The following is a 22,667-nucleotide window of genomic DNA, read 5'->3' as shown; positions in this document are numbered from 1 at the left end:
TTATAACATAAATATAATAATATAAATGACATAAATAAAAGAACAATAATGTAAAATAGAGTAGAGAAGAAAGATGTAGCCTGGGTCGAATCGCGCTAGGCGCTTTCCTAAGAGAGATAACGCCTCCACTGCACTGGTTACCAAATAGTGCGTTCCTCTCCCAAGATACGACAACCCGTTGGACTGCTTCGGTAGCAGCAAGAGGAGCCCCCGAACTGACGATCACCCGATGCTCAATAATATTTTTAAGATAAAATCATTTATAAGAAAAATTCTCTCGTAAAATAATATAAATAATAAGATAGTTCTGTGTAATACCAAACTCTACCATTTGTTATTTTTTCACATACCAAAAACAAAGCACCAAGGCTTAAATATATGGGTAATATGTATTATGCTCTAACGTTGCACAAAGCTTACGTAAACACCAACATAAATACACCCCATTAACTCACATTGAAAAAGTTGAATAATTAGTGCTAACCAATTACCAACTTATTCACATGTACGTTGCAAGATTTAGATTTAGGAAGGAATAATCTCTGAGAATTAAAATGCAACATTAACAATAGCCTTTAATATTCATAAATCCACCAAAATAAAGACCATTGACCATATAAATCTTTTTCATAACTCATAAGAATAATGAAGGATAAATACCTTAATAAACTATATTTAATATATTTTCTCAAATATTAAAACACATTAAATAATTCTTAAATCGTAATATTTTCCAACAAGTATAACCTACTGGACCGAGTTCACTATGTCCAGAATTCTGTGGTATTAGACACTAGGTCTAGTCCGAGTCCTAGTAGGTTTAGTGTACACTCACTAGGTCCATCCAACACTCCACTAGGTCCACTGTAAGGTCTCTCCTTAACCCAAGTGGCCTCTCACGCATCCCAAGGTCTCTTATACGGGTCGCACTATATTCGGTTATTACATTTTTGCTTTTCTTAGTTCTTTGTTCTTTTATCTAATGTAGTACAATTTTCAATGGAGGGGAAATTAGAGGGGCAAGTATGTCAAAAGCATACTGCAATGAGCAATTTGCGTACTACGATAATCAACATCCTTTACAAATTAAAAGATGAGTTATCTAAATGTAAAAGATCATATGTTTAACTTTATAAATTTGCTTTTTTATCATTTGTTTGTCACCATGAACAATTAGAGTACTTGATTTTTAATGTTGGGTTTTCAACTTAACATGCAGTTATTGGCAAATCTACGATGTTAGGTTTTCTATATTGAACGTTGAGTTTTCAAACTAATCAATTAAAATTTTCATAGTTAAAACTTTGAGTTTTTCTTTTAAAAAAAAAACATAAAAAATAGACATACTTACTCCAACCTTTTAGCTAAGTTAAAACTTCTAGTTCTCAAATTAAAAAACAAATTTTTTAACTAAAACCCTAAAGTTTAAATTAAGAGTTCTTAACACAAACTTAAATTAAAACTAATTATTGATTTTTCAAGAAGAACTATAACAATTGAATTAACATAATATTTCTACAAATTTTTTCATTATCATTATTGTTGTCAAATACCAAGTATCCCGCAGCCAACGCGGGATCCAAAACCACACCTTTGTGTCATTGCACAATTTGCACATGCTCTTTCATTCCATTTGAGCTAATTTGCTTTTGATAAAAAAAAAAAATCACTTAAAATCTGAGTTCTTAAGTTAAAATCCTAAGTTATCAACTTAAAATTAAAAGTTTCAATTTAAACGCATGTCAAGAAAAATAAAATTAATTGGCTTGATGATTTTCTCACATAAGAAACAAATTTCAACTAATCAACTTCATTTATGTTGAGAATAGAAGAAAAGATGTATCAAAAACAAACCTCGCTTGATGATTTTCTCCTTGCTCGATATTATTGTGATGAATAAAGAGGTTAGCTTTTATAAAACTTAAGTTTGCTCCCTTATATTGCTATCCTATTGGAGACATAAAGGAACCCACAAAGCTTGCAATGAAATTGAGTACTTATTTTGCTTGAAGACACGATTTTTCTATTTGTGAGATGACTAGTTATTTAGTGGGTTAATGATGGTTTCTTTTATGTGAAGATGACAGTTTCCTTAGATAATTGATATTATATTTTTTTTATCTAAATTATTTGTTTTTTTATCTAAATTATTTATTTTTTATTTTTTAGATAATGGGTTGATCTTATTGCATGAAACCGTTTTATATAACAATTTGTGATAATTTAAAAAAACACTAAAAGCATCCCAAATACGACGGAGGCCGGACCACGATAGAGAGGAGGTGATTGGGCCAGACAAGACGACCCGCTGAGCCGTGCCGGGGGAATGGTGGGCACAAAGGGCTGACCCACCCGATTACCTACTTTAGGTCGACCCGGCCTCCCGGACCTAACTCGTCCCTCTTATCATTTTCTACCTGCCCCGACCCGACCAGGCTCGGCTCGGACCTGTTCGGGGTACCCCTACTCAAGCTCGACTCGCTCTCGGGTCAACCCTGCCTGCACATTTGACCAGACATATTATAGGCTATATCCAATTTTTTCATAAGGCCGTTGACTAGTACAAATTTTTGGGCAAGAGAGTTTGACACTATGTTATTTATTATACGAGTACGAAGTATTATATTTTACATGCTTAACCTCTTTACTTATAACTAATTTTCTTAGTTATTAGACTAGTATGTTTTAGTGAAGGGTATATATGTTTTTAATGAATGGTTTTACGACAACTGTATTTGTGTAAGTGGTAATAGTTTGACTCTAAACCGCCCCTAACTCGTAAGGTTATGAGAGATGATACTCATGAGTTAGATTCAAATCCATCAAATTTGTCTTTTTTGGTCGTTTTACAATTAAAAAAACATTAATTAAGTTTTTTACAAAAGACCAACTCATGAAAATATGAGTTTTATAAAAGCACTAGTTTTAAATTTTCATGATGATAAAACTCATATTTATTGCATTAAGTCATTATTTAACCTTTGTTATTGTTTTGTGTGATAATTTAAGGTACAAAGTACATGATTACGAAGCACTAATATTAAATTTTCATGGACATATTTTACTCTGTCACGGACATTTTACCATAACTTTTCCATTCATTACCCTTCTACCAAAATCCAAAAAAAAACTCTCTTTCACTTTGGATCAGAATTAGCCACGTTTTCACCCAGTTACTCAATTAAAAATTTTAATTCTCATACAAGTATTAGTTAAGTAATAATTCAAACTTCGATAATTAAACATCAAATTTGTTATTCAATTAGTACGTCTAAATTGAATTAGGAATAAAGAAATAATTAGGGTTTATTAAAATTAGGTTAGGGGATTGGCAGGGATGACGATTGGCGAAGGAGGGAGGCCGGAGGTCGGACGTGGGCAGTGGAGGGATGGACGACAGCAGAGAAGGGTGGTTGTCGTGCGGAAGGCAGGGTGGTGAAAGGTAAGGGCGGGGGAGGGTGGTTGTTTTTTAATTTGTTAATGTTTATTTTAGCAAGATATGTTTTATAGTTTGTTGGTGTATGTATCTGGCTGGAGAGTGCACGGAGGAGGGGCGGTAGGAAAAGTGGCGCCTGGTGGTGGTTGAGAGGTTGAGGAGAAAATTGAAATAAGAATAAATTTATAAAAATGAAGTGTTAAAATGGGAGGGGTAAAAGAGTAATTTGTGTCCATAAAAGAGTAATTTGTGTCCGTGAATGAGCAGCACCCTCCTAGACCTAGGCCGACTTCGTGCTGGCCCGGACGCTTTTGAGCGAGTCTTAATCAGTCATAATAGGTCGGGTGAGAGAGGGAGAGGAGCGGGCCTGTCTAGTTTAGGCTTGGCCTTAGCCCGATCGACATATGTCATTTTTACTTTTTTTTTTTTTTTTTTTATGAGGCCGTGCGGGTTAATGTGGGTTTGCTTTAAGCTATAGCCAGGCCGGGTGAGCCACTAAAAAAGTGCACGTCAGCACGAGTGAGACGGGCTAGGCTTTCTCGTGCCGGTAGCGACCTCTAGTTCATTGCCTTAGTCTGACTGACGTTAGCTGTTACGGAGTAGCTTTGATTATCTGGTCAACGTACATCAGTTTTAACATGACACGTGTCAACATTTGAGTAGTGTAGAGAGAATTCTAGAAGATCATGGAAGTTGGGAAACAAAAAAACCAAAGACCAAAAAAGTTGATTATTTAAACGCAAAGACTTGATTAATTACCCTTAATTTAATCACCCGGTATTTTATTTTCCCCGTTAAACTCCATTAATTAATTTTCTTTTAAAAAGAGCCAATCATAAATCATAAACACCTTGATTATTTAGACGCACTTGCACATTTACCTTCGTTTCTCCGGTAAGCTTCTCTTTCTCTCCTCGCAATTTCCCAATTTTTTGGACTTAGGGTTTGTTTCTGATCCCACTTTAAGTAATACCAAGTATTTTAGAAGACGCATTGATCTACTGTTATTATTATTATTATTTTTAAATTTAAATTTATTGTTGCTACAATTTGTGGATCATGTTCGATGGTTAACGGATCATTGGATTTCGGAGTCAGGCTGCGTACATCCGATTATTTTGGGCCGGTCTAACTGGGATTTAGGAGTGAAATTATGGAATTGTTTATTGTTTGTTTTTTTGAATTTTCAATTTGGGTCATTCGGAGATTGTCTCTCTGTAATGTAAGTTAGTTGCGTACATCCGACCCTCGCTTATCCCATCATTTAGAGGAACCCTTGAGGCACTGGGGTAATCAGGCAGTTGTCTTTTTGTATACCCCTTCATTTAGAGGAACCCTTGAGGCACTAGGGCAATGTTGTGCGATGAAACAAATGAGCACTTAGAATAAGCTACATTTTTAATGTGTTAGGACTTAGGGAGTAAATAGATTGCCAAAATTCGTGTGGTTGTGTTTAAGAATCAGAATTCCATGGATAATCCACTCTTTCGCTTTGGAGGAATTGGAATTTTTGTATCATGAATTAGAATCAGAATTAGAATTAGAATTAGAATTCATGTGCTTTTATTTATGCGACTATCCCATGAATTAGAATTCATGTGCTTATTTTTGCGGGCAACTTAAGAACCACTTTAGGTTGTTGGCAGTTGATTCGGTTTTGAGCTGACTCTCGGGTTGTGTCATTGACGAAATTTATGGTGTTGGTGTTAGTGAGGTTCAGAAGGTTCATCCTTTAGATCCATCTTGTGTTGTAGGCTTTCTTATCACATAAGAATTGTTCTTCATTTATGTTGTGGAGTATGGCAATACGGCATTATGGACAAGTTAATGTTTTGACATGTATAGTTGATTGAGTCTTTCGTGCTATTTTGGATGAAATAATCTGTATTTCAATTATTTTCAACAATTTGCCATTCGCAAAGGATGCTTGTGGTGTTTTGAAGTTTCTTTGCATTTTAATTTCATTGACGTTAGGGATTGGAATGTATCAAAGGTATTCTTTAAGAAGGATTAGTTTAATTATTGCCTTAAGAGATCTGGTATATGGACTAATTTTGGTTGCCACCGAGGATTATTGGCTATTAAGTATTCCGTACTTGGTTGTGTTGGGATCATAATAGAGCAGAGATGGGTCTCTAGTTATTGAATTTGGTAGATGGTCAATGCAAATGACGTAGAACCCTCTTGCCAGTCCAATGTTGGAGTCGTTGTTGGAGTTTCAAGCTGCTTTCAGAGGCTGCATCATTAATGAATATGGCTAGTTTGATTTCAAATGGATGAACCTAAGTTTTAATTACTTCACTTCGCCTTTGCCTGATTTCTGATATTAGTGAGTTGTGGTGCGGTGAGGAGCTTCCATAGTTTCTATTTGGTGTGGACTATCATTTCATCGTACTTGGCCTAGGTTTGTTCAGCTGAACTTTTTGAGGCTGGTCATGAAATTACCGCGTTTCTTACTTTGTAGTTTGTACATTCTTTCTTTCTTTCTGGTATAGTAATCGACCATAAGGGAAGCCCAACCCACACACGGGGCTGGATTGTAACTATTTAACGATGTCAACCATTGATGCACCATTTTGTTCGTTCCTTGAACGTAGCAACTTAATGGTATCATTAGGTGCTGCCAATACAGTTCGGCATCAATAAACCTATACATTGCCCTGATGTATTAGTACTTGAATTTTGCTTCTTAAGTTTGATCTTGTCATTAATATGTTGAATTCATTTTAAATTTCTAACCTTCTGTGAAATATTATGTGTTGTTTTAACAATTAACACACTTTCATTTCTGTTTTAAGGCCTGTTCACATTTGATATAAAACTTCGTGAAGAAACTTCTTTGAAGATGGAAGAGGTAAGCATTTACTGGGTCACCTGATTTCTTTGCTGCCATCAACGCTAATAACATCTAAAATTGTGTTTCTTGACATTGTCTACAGGAGGGTCACAGAGTGACTTTGAATGTCTACGACTTGAGTCAGGGACTTGCTCGCCAGCTTTCTACCACATTTCTTGGGAAAGCTATAGAAGCAATATGGTAAGTGATCTGCTGAATGCTTTGTTTCAGTTTTAAGGTTACAGGTTGCACTCTTTCTGTTTAATTTTCCTTTGAAGCCTTGTGCAAGATGATTCAACCATGCTTGTCTAAGATCACATTACTTGTGAACTTGGGGCTTACTCTGTAACCCTTTTTTTTTTTTTTTTTTTTTTTTTATTGTGTTGACGCATTTCCTTTAGCCTTCAATTTGTAGACAGTGTGATTAAATTATTTTTTCGATTTCTGTTTTTCTCTACTTTTTTTGTGTCGGTGAAACAAAAATGGTACTTGAATATTAAGCTAATAACATGCTGAAGATAAGAACACCAGGATATAATGCATAGTGTAGGTCCTTATTTGGTTCGTCCTTTGATAATAGGAAATTAGGAGGAAGGCGTTAAAAATAAACCCATTATTCGCGCACAAGGGATTTTGTAAGGATGCTAGATTTTGCAAGTACAGCCACATTGTTAATTGTTTTGCTACAGTGCTAGATTTAATATTGTTAGCAGCTCAAAGAATTCTTTATTTCGAGGTTTGACTTTTGCAATGATGCATGTATAGTAACTACATGTCCTGAAAGCCTGAAACCCTACAGATAGTTGAATATGTTCTGTAAACCGTTTCAGCATCTCAACCGTGTGCTGTCCAGGTTTGATTTTGCTGCCTTGCCACTTTACTAGTTATAGTTACTACCTGAGTCTAGAACTAGCGAGTGCTATGTTGTAAAATTGAAATTGTGGTAGTGATTGAGACGTCATGTCCACGTGGTATTGTATTATTAAAGATACATGTAGTACTTGTTTGGGCCTTTGGGGTTATTGAATTATCATTATGCAATGATTGAAGGAAGATATACTTGTATGTGTGAAAGGGAAATGCTGTTTTTACTTGGGCTATGTAGATAATAAGATCACATTTTCCGCCGATCTAGATAAATGGGTTACAATTGTTTGGTATGTGTCCAGATTATCTCAACTTAAACTTGACCCAAATAACTTTCATTTTGAGTTTGTGCTGCATTTTCATGGCAGGATAATATTTGCCGGGCCTTGATATGTTGTAGTACAATGGATTTATCTTACTTTACCTGAAAGCAGCCCTCTTTTTCTTGCAGGCACACAGGGGTTGTAGTCTACGGCAATGAGTACTATTTTGGGGGAGGCATACAGCATTGCGCTGCTGCATCTACTCCATATGGGACTCCAATGAAAGTCGTGGAACTGGGGGTCACCCACATACCTCAGGATGTCTTTGAGAGTTATCTCGAGGAGATCAGTCCTCGATATACAGCTGAGACTTACAGTTTGCTTACTCATAACTGCAACAACTTCAGCAATGAGGTTGCCCAATTTCTAGTCGACACATCTATCCCCGACTATATCCTTCAGCTCCCTAACGAAGTCATGAGCAGCCCAATGGGTCCTTTGATGTGTAAGTTCTGTTTTTTGTGAAAATAAAATTGTCCATTTGTCTGATATATCTCCATTAGCTTGAGTATGTAATGGCTAATGCCACCTTCCACCTATGTTGATTTCCCACAGTACCTATGATCCAGCAACTGGAGTCAACTCTGAGAGCAGGTGCGGTTCCACAGGCACCACAGTTTCGACCATCATCAGTAGGTCAGGTTGTGCAGCCGGTAACAAACATTAATAACAGCCAGAACAAATCTTCAGAAGAATCCAAGAAAATTGCTGGATCCAAGGAACAATCATCCAAAACTGAGGATACAAGTAAGACCTCGGGCAAGGACGTGCCTCCTGCTAGCACTCAAGACCCTCTGGGGAGCGCCAGAAACAAAGTGCAAGAGGAGATAGCTAAAGAATTTGCTACTATCATGGCCTCAGGAACACTCAGGGCAAGTGAAGCTGCAGCTCTTGCCACTCGTCGAGTAATGGAGAGATATGGACACTTGAATGCTGCTTCATAAAAACATTATTATTTGTTATCATCTGGAGTGGTTCGCCAGTACGACAATTGCTGTACGTGGTGGGCTTGGTTGGTATTGATTCATTATTCTTCAGTTGGTTATGGTTTATGAAAGCGTGCTTTCGACATTACTATTATTAGCTAGATTGTTAGTCCCATGTCCTCATTCCGATTGAACTCCGCCTAACGAATTTGAAGCTCTATTATATAAAAGCTCTTTGTTTACGTTTTGATTTTACTTCATGTCTTGTCTCTTGTGTCCGTCTATCATCCTTCTTTAGCCGTGAACTCTTAAATGTAGCATCATTTAAATTTAATTCACGAATCGTTCATTTGTTGAAAGGAAGTATCGACTAGTGAGCTTGAATTTTTTCTAACGTTATATTATATCATCTCATCATACATCCCCAACTGATAAGAAAATTAAGGCTCTGTTTTAAATATCTTTTTCACGAAGTAGCTTATTTGACAAAAATTTTAGGTAGCTTATTACTCTTTTGACAAATAACATTTTTTTAGGAAATAAGCTACCTGAAATGAAATGCTACCTAGGGTAGCATTTTAGATTTTAGAGACATGAACTGATTTTGCTTTCCTGTTTTGTGTTTTCTTAATTTTTTTGTCAAAATGAAATGAGAGGTTTATTGTGAATAGGAGGGAGTATAATATTACATTATTATCATATCCTTTTACGTCAGTTCACAAAAAATGAGCTACCTTTTCAGCTAGTTTGTCGAACATTTTTCATATAATCTTTTTTTTTTTTTTTTTTTTGGCAGCGGTAAAAACGAGATTTATACAGATGGCATTTGACTCATTTGGTCAAATGTACTTATTTTACTAATACTATAAACTGGAACAACAAGGAAACTACATCGGGTAACATAAATGTGTTGATAGCGAACAGATGACTGAATTCGGGAAGCAACTTCAACATCCTGAGCAATCTTGGAGCGACGAACATAGATGGCCAAACGATCGAACCAAACCTTCCTCATCTTACCCAACCAACGAGACCCTTGACCCATCGAGAATGAACAAAGTGTACTCACACCACAAGGACGTAGAAAGGAAAGGCGGAATGTAGACCATAAAAGCCTACCTCCAGAGGAGATAAATCTCCTACACTTTGAATAACAGCACTCACTACGGATAAGAAACTCGTAGCCAAGAAAGGAGAGAAAAAACATAGGGAGCAAAAGAAAGAGCCACATAATCAGCCCCCAAACCAAAACCAACATAGCAACAGGACAGAGGAAGATGGACACAACACACACCCCCGGATGTAAAACAACGAACTTCCTTATTGACACAAGTAAACTTATTGACACCATTAAAACTATTTGGACTAACCTAAAACAACTTAGAGAAATTTTAAACACCATAAGTTTGCAAAAGTGACCACCGCATCCGACCAAACCAACACAGCTACCAGGCCCCTACACAACCCAACCGTGACTACTTCACATACCCATACAGAAACTTCAACCGCAGACTCAAGACAAAAGGTCAGACGGACCCAACGACCACAACAAGACCACCGAAACTGGTCGATCAGACAAAGGGACCACACGAAAGCCTAGAACAAACCACAATTCTCAAAGGCAGCCTCCCGAGACCACAGCCTGGCATGCAACAAGACCAACAAAGTCCAATAAAGAAACTGGCCCGACACCCGAAAACATCAACCTAACACCGGACTAGTGACAAACTGCAACAGACAGGCAGAGAACCGATAGGTGGGGGAAATGGGGGGATCACCAATCGGTCCCAAACTGCAACTGACACAAGGGTCTCACCAGACAACGGACCGATTGGTGGGGGAAATGGGGGGGATCACCAATCGGTCCCAAAACAGACCCGAAAAGCAAGCTTAAAGACAAAACACAACAAAAGCTTGCCTGACACCAACAACAGTACAATCGATCACCAAGACATTAGAAAACCATGGACAAAGGGCCTTACCAGAGGGTGGGGAAAGGGGCGAGGGGAAGGGGAAACACCCCCTGACCAAGGATGCATGCAAGACCGGCGCAGACAAGGCAGAGAATCGGAAGAAAAGGAGGCCATGTGGATCAACAAGCCCGATCATTACCACCAAACGGTCAATCAACACAGTCGTTCATCAGAAAGCGCGATTGAAAGAGAGCCTTTAGAGGAAGAAGAATGGGAAGAGTCGATTTCACCGGAGATAAGCCCAGTGAAGAGCCCATCTCCGGCGAAAGGTCAGGGGAGGATAAGGGAGGTAGTGTGTGGAATGGGGAGGCGGCGGATCAAGGTCTAGATTTAGGGTTTGTTTTTGTGTAGAGAGAAGGGAGAGAAGACTAGAGAGAGAACGAGTTGTTTAATGATCATATTTTTCATATAATCAGTTACTTTTTAACTCATAATTTTCAATTACCTAATCCGTCTCCTTTTTAGATTTTAGTTAGGTTTTCACTTTCCAGTTACCTTGTTAGGTTTCAGCTCATTTTTAGCTAGTTTTAACAAACATAGTCTAATTAGAATTCACAATTATTTCCTAAAATAACAAGATAGAATCTAAGTTGACCTAAGTAAAATAAATAAGGTAAAGAATCTAAGTTCACCGAGTAGAAAAAAATTAAGAGTTCTCAATCGAATACAGGGTACGACCGACGACATGTTAACCCGTGATGGTGAGCGAGGTAGGAAGTATTTTTTGAGAGGGAAGAGAATCATAAAATATACAAAAATACGGAATAAGAAGGGTGATAGAAGTCGGGGTGATAATGTGATATGCCCAATGGTCTTCTCAGGCTTTAACTACCACTCCACTGGTCATCACAGTAACAAACTAACAAACTCCACAAAATCTTTAACGAACTTGTAACTGATTAGCTAACTACTTTTCCCGCCAACAGTGCATAACTGTATGTGTCAGCCTATTATAAATAAACTACCCTTTTTTTTTTCGTCATACCATAATTACAGTTTTTCATCTCTCAAAAATTTTACAAAATCACAACAACCAATCCCTTCTAATTCTCTCTACTTCCATTTCTTTTCTTTCCATCGTCTCAGACAACTAACAAGAAAACACATCACACAATCAGTCACCATGTCTGATTCTAAGAAAAGCTCGGCTTCTGCCAATGTTTCCGACTCCTTGAAAGACTTCTCTACCACTCAAGAAGATATCCCGCCTTCGCTAAACACGTCCCAAGCTTTACCAGACATGTTTCAGTCACTTCCAGAAGGAAGTACATTCATTGATCTGCCTTCTGAATCCTCTGACGAAGACCCGCCATTCAATCTAAGAACTCTAAGAACGACGTTGGACGATGAAGCTGCATGGCCTGCACGTGGATCTTTCCTAGAAGTACCCACAGACGACATTCCTATGTTTTCCGAGTCTCCGACTGTAGAAAATCAAGAAATGATGAATCAATACCAACTAACTGATGATTTCCTTTCTCAATCTTCTGATAAAGCTGCATCTTTCCAAAAACAGATCCCGTCTTCAGAAGACACGTCTCAAGCTTTACGAGACATGTCTAAGTCGTCTCCTAAATACCCGTTTTTAAGTGCAAGCACTATAATAAGTGACTTAAAAGACATAGTTGCATCTACACCTCTCCAAGATGATAGCACAGACGATATTCCGTCTGAATTGTCTGACAAAGATAACTCGTCTGTTAACATAAGAACTCTAATAAGAATGTCAGAAGACGGCATTACAGCTTACCAAGAAAACATGCTTGATAATGTCGAACCTTCACAGTTGAATCAATCACACTGGATTTTTGTTTGCAAATTCAGACCTGCTAAGTATCTGAAATTTGCAATCGAAGCTCTGAGTAATCCCCAAGTCAGTTGCCAAGGGTCAGGGAGGATCGATATTGATGATGATAGTTTTAATATCACGGTTCTGAATTTGAGCAACAATGTTCTTGGACATCTACGCTTGAACCCAGCTAGGTTTCGATGTGCCAAGCCCTTGGAGGGGAAGAGGTTAAGTTTTCTTGAGGTGTCTCGGGAATTGGCTTATGTCGAAGATGAGGGTACTGTATATCTTGGCATTCAGAGATGGACTGATCAACTCGATATTCGTGTTTTACCAGGTAAAATCTTCAACTTTCTTGGGTTTATTTCAGTTTATGTTTGCTGTTTTTTTTTTTTGCTTGAAGAATAAAGAAGCATGAGAATATTTGCTGCATTCATGTATGTAACTTGTTTCGAGTTTGGTTTGAACTTGTGTTCAGTATATTGCGTTCAAGCGGTACATTGCTCTTTGCTGTAGGATTAATGGAAGATATTTGGCAAATGTTGACTGAGTCGAAACAAGTCCTATCAGACTAAAAAATACTCCGTACCCATTATTTCAGGATTTGTAATTCACTGTAGGATTAATGGAATATGTTTTCAGGATCATATGATATACTGTATATAGTAATGTTTTCGGTTGTTTCAGTATACGGATTAGTTAATTTCACTATTTCGTACTTAAGGAAATGTAATAGGAAAAAAACCACTGTGCTATGTGTTCTAGTTGAGTTCAGAGATTAAGGTAATCGAACTTTTTGTTATCCGTCCAAGAATGTAAGTATGACTGTTTTCCCATCATTATCTGTTTCAGCTGCTGAATGGTTTTATATCAAGTAACTTTTTGATTATTTGCTGATAATCTTATATGGAAGATAGATCATGCGAACCTCATTCGACCTGGACTAACCTGACTCGAACCCATAGTACGCAGTGTAGTAGTCTCGAATCTAGTTGATCTAACAGAAAACAACTCGATACAAAACACCCCAAAACGATAGATGTGAAAAAGAAGCCTGAATACGTATGATCTCAAAACGACCCTACCCATGAGCTGATGCTCAACTATTCCCAGAATGACTGTGCAGTCGAGATGGCACAGCCAGACTAACCAGTTAAGCTACATATCACATAATCTAGTATAACCAATGGCTACTGCAATAATACACATTCACTCATGTTTACAATGTTGTTTGATGTCTGATGTGCTGTTTATTGTTTTTGTTTTTGTTAGAAGGAACTAAAGATATTCAAAGGTTTTTCGCCGACTTGAGCTATACAACTACTGCAATTTGCAAGTTTCCAGAGGACATGTCATTCTTCTTTACGGCTACTGTACCATCTGACGATTTCAGTAACATGATTGATCATCTACTCCAGCAGCCATTGCCTCCTCAACAAGGTTCTTATTTCTTGTTCAATGTGAAAATCTATAACCGGAAATGAAAAATGATGTCTTGCTCTAATCCGTCTCATATTGTGTGCCAGTTTCAGTTGTCATCAAGGACAACGCCTTAACTCTCAGGGCAGGAAGCGATAACAACCCATGGACTGCCGACTATGCAATGCTTAAAGTAACATCTGAAATACCATTCATTGTTTCACCTTCCGTTCATTTTATATAAGATTGAAAGGAAAATTTATGGTTTCATATATTACAGGATGATGGAAGTTGCGAAATGGTAGAAGGGAAGACTTACAATACAACTTTTCAATGGATTAATGGTGGCGTTGCTGAGTCGCTGCGAAGGGCAAGTGAGATGAATGCTGCGTTCGTGGTGCTCTTTCATGCAGAACGGCCCAGGACTATTATCTTGAGATTCATCCTCGGGGACGTGGGTTACCTGGACTTGATGAGGCATTGTGTGCCGTGATAGTTTCTTCCACTTGCTGTTAGAAGATCACCAGAAGCTAGCCTGCTCGATAATAAACACTGATGCACCGTATTGTTTTTGTTTGGTACCGCTACTATGTTAGTACATTTCTAATTTCTGTTGCTTGGCTTGTAATTAAGGTTCACAAGATTTTCCCTATACTTTATTAGGATTGTTGAACTGATCAAGTTTTCAGAATTCTGTAATAATCCAATCTTCGTTTAATCTCATAATACACGGTAATACTGATATTGTCGTCTCATAATAAATTCCTGAACCAAATTCTCACTTAAATCAAGTCCCAATGACGAGAATGAATGGCTAAGATACTCAAAAGCTTTCAATATTTTGGGGGTGGATGTTCGTCAATCTCTAAAAGTACGGAATAAGAAGCGTGTTGTAAAAGTCGGAGTGCTATGCCCAGTAGTTTTCTCAATCTCTTAACTAACTTCTCAACCGGATAAATGAATCTCCCACCAAATTATATTAACTGCTCATCACAGAGTCTTTAACTAACCTGCAACAGAATAACTAACTACTTTTCCCGCCATTTTTTCCATCATTGTATGTGCCAGCCTTTTATAAATATATACTACCTCTCTTTCACGCATTCATTTTCTATAACTAATCTTTAATTCTCTCTACTTTCATCTATTTTCTTTCCATCGTGTCAAACTCTGAAAACTCTCAAGAAAACTAAATAGCATGTCTGATTCTAAAAAAATCTCGGCTTTTGCCAAAGTTTCAGATTCCTCAAAAGACCTGTCTACCACTCCAGAAGAGAACCCGTCTTCAGAATACATGTCTGAAGCTTTACCAGTCATGTCCGAGTCGCTTCCTGAAGACCCGTTCAGTCTAAGAACTCCAATAAGAAAGTTAGAAGGCGAAACTGCATTTGCAAATCCCCAAGAAGAAAGCACATATGACAATTGTATGTTTAATGATTTTCCGATTAAACAAATATTGGGTGCTGTCTTTTCTGACTCTTCTGACGAAGAAGACCCGCCTGTTGATCTAAGAGCTCTAATAAGAAACTTAGAAGACAGTGTTACAGATTCCCAAGAAAACATGCTTGACGGCATTGTCCATCCTTTAGATAAAACATGGTGGTTTTTTGTTTGCAATTTCAGACCTGCTCGGTATCTGAAATTTGCAATCGAAGCTCTGAGTAATCCTGAAGTCAGTTGCCAAGGGTCAGGGAGGATCGATGTTGACAATAGTGGTTTCAATATCACGGTTCACAATTTGAGAAATTCTGTTGTTGGACATCTACGCTTGGACCCAGATAGGTTTCGATGCACCAAGCCCTTGAACGGGAAGAGGTTCAGTTTTCTTGAGCTGTCTCGGGAATTGGCGGATGTTGAAGATGAGGGTAATGTATATCTAGGCAATCACACAGATACTGATCAACTCGATATCCGTGTTTTAGTTGGTAAAATCTTCATCTTTCTTAGGTTTATGTCAGTTTATGCTTGCCGTTTTTTCTTCCTCGAAAAATAAAGAAGCATAAGAATATTTGGTGCATTCATGTAACTTGTTTCTAGTTCGGTTTTAACTTGTTCAGTATATTGCGTTCAAGATGTACATTACTTTTTGCTGTATGATTAATGGAAGATATTTGTCGAAGGTCGACTGAATCGTTACAAATCTGAGACAAGTCATTGAGCTAAAAAAACAACCCATTCTTTCAGGATTTGTAAATCATTTGGAATCTTGGATCATATGAATATAAATCATTTGGAATCTTGAATCGTATGGATATTATTACACGGCTTAGTTAATTTCACTGCTTCAAACTTTAGGAAAGGTAATGGGAAATAAATTATAAATAAAAAACAGTTTTACCACGTGTTCTAGTTGAGTTGGGAAATTAAGGCATCATATTATTGATCGAACTTTCTGCTTTTTAGAGTCATGAAATGTAAGTATCACTGTTTTCCATCATTATTTGTTTCGGCTGATGAATGGTTTTGTATCAAGAAACTAAAACCAACCTTGACTGACCTGACTCAAACCAATTATTACCAATGGCCGCTGCAATCATACTCAGTTCACTCATGTTTTCAATGTTGTCTGATGTTTGAAATCTGATGTGTTGTTTTTTGTTTTTGTTTTATTGCTTGTTAGAAGGAGCTGGAGATACTAGAAGGTTTTTCGTTGAATTGAGTTATAACTTTGCTGTAATTCGCAAGTTTCCAGACATGCCGCTCTTCTTTACAGCTATTGTACCATTTGACCAGTGCAGGCTCATGATTCACCATCTACTCCAGCAAAAAGCGCCTCAAGGTTTTTTTTTATTCCTCGATATGAAAAATCTGTAGCTGAAAGTAACAAACAAAAGGCGGAAAATGATGGATGTCTTACTCTAATCTCTAACAATCTACTTTCATGTTGTGTGCCAGTTTCAGTTGACATCAAAGACAACATTGCAACTCTCAGGGCAGGAAACGATAACAACTCATGGACTGCCAACTATCCCATGCTTAAGGTAACATCTGAAATACCATTGATTGTTCCACCAAAGAAAGATTCCATTCATTTGTAAAAAAATTACATTTTCATATGTTACAGGCGTATGGAAGTAGAGCAATGGAAGCAGGGGAGAATTACAGTACAAGTTTTCAATGGACTAATGCTAGCGTTGCTGCGTTGTTGCAGAAGGCAAGTGAGATGGATGATGGGTTCGTGTTGCTCTTTCATGCAGAAAGACCCAAGAGTATCATCTTGAGATTCTACCTCGGGGAAGTGGGGTATCTAGAGTTTATGAGGGAATGTTCCACAACATTCTCTTGGACTCGCTCTTAACAGATCACCAGAAGCAAGCTAGCTCATATACTGATGCAATGTAATATTTTTGCTTGATACATTTCTAATACTCGTATGTGCTGCAAGATTTTCCCTATACATTACTACGATTGTTGAATTGGTTAAGTTTGCAGAATTCTCTGATATATCAATTTCCTTGTTCGGCAAACTTTTGTGCAGATGAATGCGGATATAGCATAGTTTTAAGTTAGGGATCAAATTTACAGAATTCATATGTTCCCTGACATTGAATATGTTGCTGATTTTTTTTCAACTACCTAGCTGTATGTTGTATGAGCATGTACCGGAATACTGATGGTTCTAACTGCCTGTTGCATGAGCACGTAACTGGCTGATAATTAAGAGTACATGTAGTTAGTTTCAGCTGTCTTACATCATGTGAGTCTTTTTTCCCAGTCTGTACAAGGTCATATAGTCATCATATGGCATGGTGCCTGATACGCATACTGTAACTCTGTAAGTGCTTACTTGATATTGACGGGAATTAAACATTGATTCAATGTTCGTCTATCCAGTTAGGCACTTGAACAACAACATTATCATTACTGTGGTACCTCAAGGAACTGCAGGGTAACGAGGCCAAATGTACTCATCTTAATCTCGCGCTAATAAAAAATAATTGTTTTCAGATGATCCAAAATGAGAATTAGGTCGTGAAGTGTATGTGTATCTACTGGTACTATAAAAAGAACAAGTGCTCGTGTACTAAGTCATTCTACTTCTATAAAATATAATTAAAAGGCTACCTTAAAATGACAAATAAACGCCACCTACATAAAGCCACGTAGAATCAAAAAGCCACTAAGATTAAAATTTAATGTGACACGACATATTTAAATGTAATGTTGCATATTTTTAATGTGACATGGCGAATTAATTTGACATGCATTATCAATTTATTATTACATGACATTAATTTAAATCATTTATCTATAAATTAATTTAATTCACTTATATCTATAATATTAAAGGATATTATCATTATTATTAAATTAATTTTGTATATTAAATATATTGTCTTCCAAAATTTATATAACCCTTACAAATTTACATCAAATTTCATAATTTATAATTAATATTTACATTTTAATTGAAATTTTTGTAATAAAACATGTTAATAAATTACATAATTTATAATTAAAATTGAAATTTTTGTAATAAAATATGTTAAGGAATTAATTAAACCTCTTCATATTATTAAACACTCACCGTTATTAACATTTTCCTATTTAATTCATTGTTTTCAAAATTTTTGTAATGAAACTTGTTAATAAATTAATTAAACCTCTTCATATTACTGAATACCCACCATTATTAACATTTTCCTATTTAATTATTTTTTAATTAAACATGGTAATAAATTGATTAAAACTCTTCATAATACTTAGCACACCAAATTAATTAAAAGTTTTTCCTATTTAATTAGTTTTTGTAAATAATATGTTAATAACTTTATTAAAACTCCTTATATTACTTAACACCCATAATTTTCATTAAAATTTTATCCTATTTAATTCATCTCTTGAGGTCCTGGCCAATCAATTATCTAATTTAATAATACCACAAAATAAATTAAAAATTAAATTAAAATATGGGAATTTATGGTCGTGTAATGACTTTTAATAAAACTTATAATACCTATAATAGTTTTTGTTCACTATATTGATTTAAAATATGCCCATTTATGATGAGTTTCTAAGTTGTGGTTGTATTTTATAGTTTAATTTATTCATTTGATTATATTGAGTATTATTCTTTAGTATTGTTGTTGTTGTTGCTATTGTTGTTATTGTTGTTGTTGTTGTTGTTGTTGTTGTTGTTGTTGTTGTTGTTGTTGTTGTTGTTGTTGTTGTTGTTGTTGTTGTTGTTGTTCCTGTGTCCAATAAAGTATATTTTAATTTATTATGTTGTTGTTTTTATGAATCGTTTGCTTTATATTTGAATTCATGTTTTCCAGTTGGTTTAATTTAAGTGACTTACATGTGACAATGTTTTGATTCCTTTGTCAACTTTTTGCCAGGTTGATGTTTTATCTTTTGGTCAATGTATTTTTTATATAACTTTAAAGCACCATGAAAGGTACCAATCGTTGGTTGGCGCAGTGGTAGCATGGGGCTGCGCTTGGTAGAGAGGTCTGCGGATCGATCCCCCACAACTGCGCTTGGGAGGGGTTTAAATACCGTAATCCTTGGACACGCCCCGAAATCCGGATTAGTCGGCCCAATGTGGTTCGGATTATCGGATGGTTTAGACAAAAAAAAAAAGCACCATGAAAGGTATGTAAATGCAGATAAGGCAAACCATCACGTGGGTAATCTGAAGAGGGAAGAAATACAAAAGACACGAAACTGAGGTAAAATTAAAAGTAAAAAAAGTAAGGTAGAAACTGATAAATAATGGATGATTGTTGATCTCAAAATAGAAGTCTTATAATATTTCTTTTAATTTGTTATTAAACGTATATTGTGGTTATTAAATAACGTATATTGTGGTGTAATTTTACTATTATACTTTCCCGATCAACCTATTTGAATTTGTATTTTCGTATTCACGAGTATAATCATATATAACATATATTTTTCTTTTTCATTTTGTATGAACTATTATCAAGGCATGTAATAAAAGGAAGCAAAAATGAACCTTTGGGTAAATATTAAATAGTATGATTTCTAAATTCTACTTCACATGTTTTTAAGTAGACCTGGCAAAACGGGTCAACGGTTCGGGTTCGGGTCGGGTCAATTCGGGTCGGGTCAGTTAGGGTTTCTCATTGATTTCGGGTTAACTCGGGTTGGGACGGGTCATTTCGGGTTTCAGGTCTATTTTGGGTTTGTTGTCGAGTCAGTTCCGGGTCAAGCGGGTCTGGTTGTTTTGGGTCGGGTCATTTTCGGGTCAATGAATAATAGAAAAATTGTCATTTCAAATCTTTTCCGTTCAATTAGAGTTATATTTTGTCGGGTCATTTGGGACAGACCAGTTCGGTTCAAGAAAGCTCGGGTCATGTTCGGGTCGGGTCGGGTCAATTCGGGTTTTCGGGTCACATTCGGGTGATGTAATTCGGGTCACTTCGGATCTCGAGTCAGCTTTTTCGGGTCGGGTCAATCGGGTCGGGTTGCTTTTGCCAGGTCTATTTTTAAGTTTATGTGTTTTTTTTTGTCAAAACAGGAATAATACATAAAACTTGCTCACATAATTTCCTAAAAAAAAAAAAAAGAAAAAAAAAACTACTCTCATAATTAATAATAAATAAGTACAAATAATTGAATGAAAAATCTTTAAATTTTTACAATTTACTATTTGAACCATAATGACAATAATTAATCATTTTAATTATGTCATTTCCTCTTCTAATTTAAGTTTTTTCAACTCCCACCTTTTGATTGTTTTTTCTATAAAATTTACTTTACTTTTTTAAGTGGTTTATGCTTTTTTAACCATTAAACGTATATTATTGTGTAATTTTACTATTATGCTTTCCCGACGATCAACCTATTTGAATTTGTATTTTTGTATTCATGAGTATAATCATCTTTAACATATATTTTTATTTCTCATTTCATATGACCTATTATCAAGGCATGTACTAAAAGGAAGCGTACTAAAAGGAAGCGAAAATGAACCTTCAGATAAATATTAAATAGTATGGTTTCTAAATTCTAATCCGTATAGTTTAAGTTTATGTGTTTTTTTTTCAAAACCGGAATAGATTATTTTATAGTCTTTAATACTATTTTTATTTTTATATAGGATCGTGGACATAAGTATAACAAGGGATGAATCAAATTCTTGAAATAGTAATAAGGAACTTCAAAAATTTTATGAACCTTTTGGAATTCGGATTTAGGGAATAAAGTTTTTTAGATTATTGAGCAATTGAAATGAAAATTTAATTCGTAATATATACATGGAGTAGATACCGGCCATACCATTGAGTTTACAACCTTATAAGGCGTCATTGAAAATTTTTCCATAAGGAATTTATTATATACGGATGGTTTCAACTTTTAATATTTAAAAAACCCACTTTATTATACTGCGGAGTAAAACACACGTATATATAAAGAGTCGTCTTTGTAGCTACCACATTGTCACTTGCAGGATTCGATTCAAAAAAATAAACCAAAATTGTCAAAGAAATAAGGTATTAACTAATTAATTTCTATGTATTTCAAGACTGTATATTTTTAAATGGATCAATAACTAATTGCTCCAACAAATATTAACAATACGATAAAAATATCAAAACTGAAACAGACAAACCTAGTTATTCTATTATAAATAACGGAAGTATAATAAATCATTTGATTGTACGCCTTTTCTGAAATCGAATGCAGCGAAATTCTTTGGTTCTTGTTTTGATTATATAACCCACTGTCATCCATATAACTACCAATTCACGGTCTCCAACTAATTGGAAGCAGTTTACAAGGATGCTAGATTTTTTTGACTTCTGCAATGATGCTTGTATAGAGTAGCGACATGTGCGAAAACCTAAAATCTTACTGTTAGTTGAATATGTTCTGTAAACCTGTTTAAGCATCTCAAATGTTTGCTGTCCAGGGTTTGATTTTACTGTCTTATCAGTTACTCCTTCTGTCCCGGTCATTTGTTGTTCTTTGGTTTTGACACAAAGACCAAGAAAAGAGGAGATGGCTAATTACTAAATGACATGTGGACCAAATTAAGTATGAATAACCAAATAGTTCATCAAATGTATTCTTAAAATAGAAAGTACGACAATTGACTGAGACAACCAAAATGGAAAAAGAGAACAAATTACAGTTATCACCTGAGCCTAAAAGTAACATAGTGTTAATGTGTTATGTCGTAAAATTGAAACTTGAAATTGTGGCAGCGATCGAGACATTATGTCTGCATCGTATTGTATTAAACATACATAATTGTACTTGTCCGGGGTTATTGAATTATCATTGTGCGATGATTGAATGGTGATACACTTGTAGAGAAATTCTTCCTGTCGTATCACCTCATTGTACATCTGAACCAATGAGGAAATTAGAATTTACAATCATTTCCATAAATAACAATGTAGAATGTGATTATGTGAAGTAATTTTTCTATATTGTTTCTTAAAAAAGGACGAAGGTCTGCATTTAAAACTGATAATTGCTCTTTTATGTATGAGTTTGAGTTTTAATATTTCATGTACTTTTTTTGTCAAAACATTTCCTTACCGTTTCTTCTTCTAAAACCCCAAAAAAAAAACTCCCCTTCTTCTCAAAATTAAGCAAGTCTTCATCAAATTACTCAACTACCATATGAATCTAAACTCTCATATTAATCAAGTAATTGTCCTAGCTTTATTTAGTCTTATTTGTTTCAAGTTAAATAGATGTTAATTAATTGAATTAAGAATTCAGAAAATTAGGGTTTATTTGGGTTAGGGTGGTTGCAGGGGTTGGAAAGGGCGGCGGTCGGCGGTAGTCAGACTAGGTTGGGAGGCGACGACGGTTGCGGGTATCTGGATGGAGTGGATCTTGGTGGGTGGTGGCATATCTGTGGGGGAAGGATGGCGGATATGGGAGGGCGGGAGACGGGGGCAGAACTCGCTGACGGTGGGGCGAGTCTGCCGGGTGAGGGGAAATAAACTAATGTGTATCTCGTGCGAATGTACGATTTTTTAGATTGTCATGTATACAAAATTTATACAATTAGAGCTAAGTATTTCAATACACTTTAAATTAAAATTTTAAAATCTACGGTTGTTAGTTTGTAATATTAGTTAGAATAGAGAAAATTTGACATTTTTACTCTGAAT

The 22,667-nt window shown here is 35.9% G+C and overlaps 3 protein-coding genes across 5 annotated transcripts; all 3 read left to right on the top strand.

Moving 5' to 3' along the window:
* The first annotated feature begins 4,171 nt into the window (after window positions 1-4,171).
* On the top strand, window positions 4,172-8,643 carry LOC141607523 (uncharacterized). Of its 2 annotated transcripts, none has more exons than XM_074426881.1 (5): window positions 4,172-4,330; window positions 6,235-6,290; window positions 6,376-6,473; window positions 7,591-7,907; window positions 8,018-8,643. In XM_074426881.1, the coding sequence occupies exons 2-5, from the start codon at window positions 6,282-6,284 to the stop codon at window positions 8,404-8,406; spliced, it is 813 nt and encodes a 270-aa protein (XP_074282982.1). In that variant the 5' UTR covers window positions 4,172-4,330; window positions 6,235-6,281; the 3' UTR covers window positions 8,407-8,643. The 2 variants fall into 2 exon arrangements, with proteins under 2 accessions (XP_074282982.1, XP_074282987.1); XM_074426886.1 differs by lacking the exon at window positions 4,172-4,330 and adding an exon at window positions 4,355-4,379.
* Window positions 8,644-11,348: 2,705 nt separating this feature from the next.
* On the top strand, window positions 11,349-14,295 carry LOC141596447 (uncharacterized). 2 transcript variants are annotated; one of them, XM_074416653.1, is made up of 4 exons: window positions 11,349-12,487; window positions 13,423-13,590; window positions 13,677-13,762; window positions 13,850-14,295. In XM_074416653.1, the coding sequence occupies exons 1-4, from the start codon at window positions 11,485-11,487 to the stop codon at window positions 14,060-14,062; spliced, it is 1,470 nt and encodes a 489-aa protein (XP_074272754.1). In that variant the 5' UTR covers window positions 11,349-11,484; the 3' UTR covers window positions 14,063-14,295. The 2 variants fall into 2 exon arrangements, with proteins under 2 accessions (XP_074272754.1, XP_074272832.1); XM_074416731.1 differs by having other exon boundaries at window positions 11,356-12,487; window positions 13,426-13,590.
* Window positions 14,296-16,200: 1,905 nt separating this feature from the next.
* On the top strand, window positions 16,201-16,882 carry LOC141596372 (uncharacterized). The gene is made up of 3 exons (XM_074416537.1): window positions 16,201-16,348; window positions 16,465-16,550; window positions 16,634-16,882. The coding sequence occupies exons 1-3, from the start codon at window positions 16,264-16,266 to the stop codon at window positions 16,865-16,867; spliced, it is 405 nt and encodes a 134-aa protein (XP_074272638.1). The 5' UTR covers window positions 16,201-16,263; the 3' UTR covers window positions 16,868-16,882.
* Window positions 16,883-22,667: the final 5,785 nt, after the last annotated feature.

The sequence above is a fragment of the Silene latifolia genome, chromosome 1, assembly GCF_048544455.1.
Source record: "Silene latifolia isolate original U9 population chromosome 1, ASM4854445v1, whole genome shotgun sequence".
Lineage (NCBI taxonomy): Eukaryota > Viridiplantae > Streptophyta > Magnoliopsida > Caryophyllales > Caryophyllaceae > Silene > Silene latifolia.
The sequence above is the reverse complement of the archived record's forward strand: the minus strand, read 5'-3'. Positions and strand labels throughout refer to the sequence as shown.

Bases quoted from the DNA above. Each gene is read 5' to 3' on its own strand.
- LOC141607523 (XM_074426881.1), top strand. The intron at 6,474-7,590 runs GTAAGTGATCTG...TTTTTCTTGCAG, and splicing joins AAAGCTATAGAAGCAATATG to GCACACAGGGGTTGTAGTCT. The intron at 7,908-8,017 runs GTAAGTTCTGTT...GATTTCCCACAG, and splicing joins CCCAATGGGTCCTTTGATGT to TACCTATGATCCAGCAACTG.
- LOC141596447 (XM_074416653.1), top strand. From the start codon at position 11,485: ATGTCTGATTCTAAGAAAAGCTCGGCTTCTGCCAATGTTTCCGACTCC. The intron at 12,488-13,422 runs GTAAAATCTTCA...TGTTTTTGTTAG, and splicing joins CGATATTCGTGTTTTACCAG to AAGGAACTAAAGATATTCAA. The intron at 13,591-13,676 runs GTTCTTATTTCT...ATTGTGTGCCAG, and splicing joins GCCATTGCCTCCTCAACAAG to TTTCAGTTGTCATCAAGGAC.
- LOC141596372 (XM_074416537.1), top strand. From the start codon at position 16,264: ATGCCGCTCTTCTTTACAGCTATTGTACCATTTGACCAGTGCAGGCTC. The intron at 16,349-16,464 runs GTTTTTTTTTAT...GTTGTGTGCCAG, and splicing joins CCAGCAAAAAGCGCCTCAAG to TTTCAGTTGACATCAAAGAC. The intron at 16,551-16,633 runs GTAACATCTGAA...CATATGTTACAG, and splicing joins CCAACTATCCCATGCTTAAG to GCGTATGGAAGTAGAGCAAT.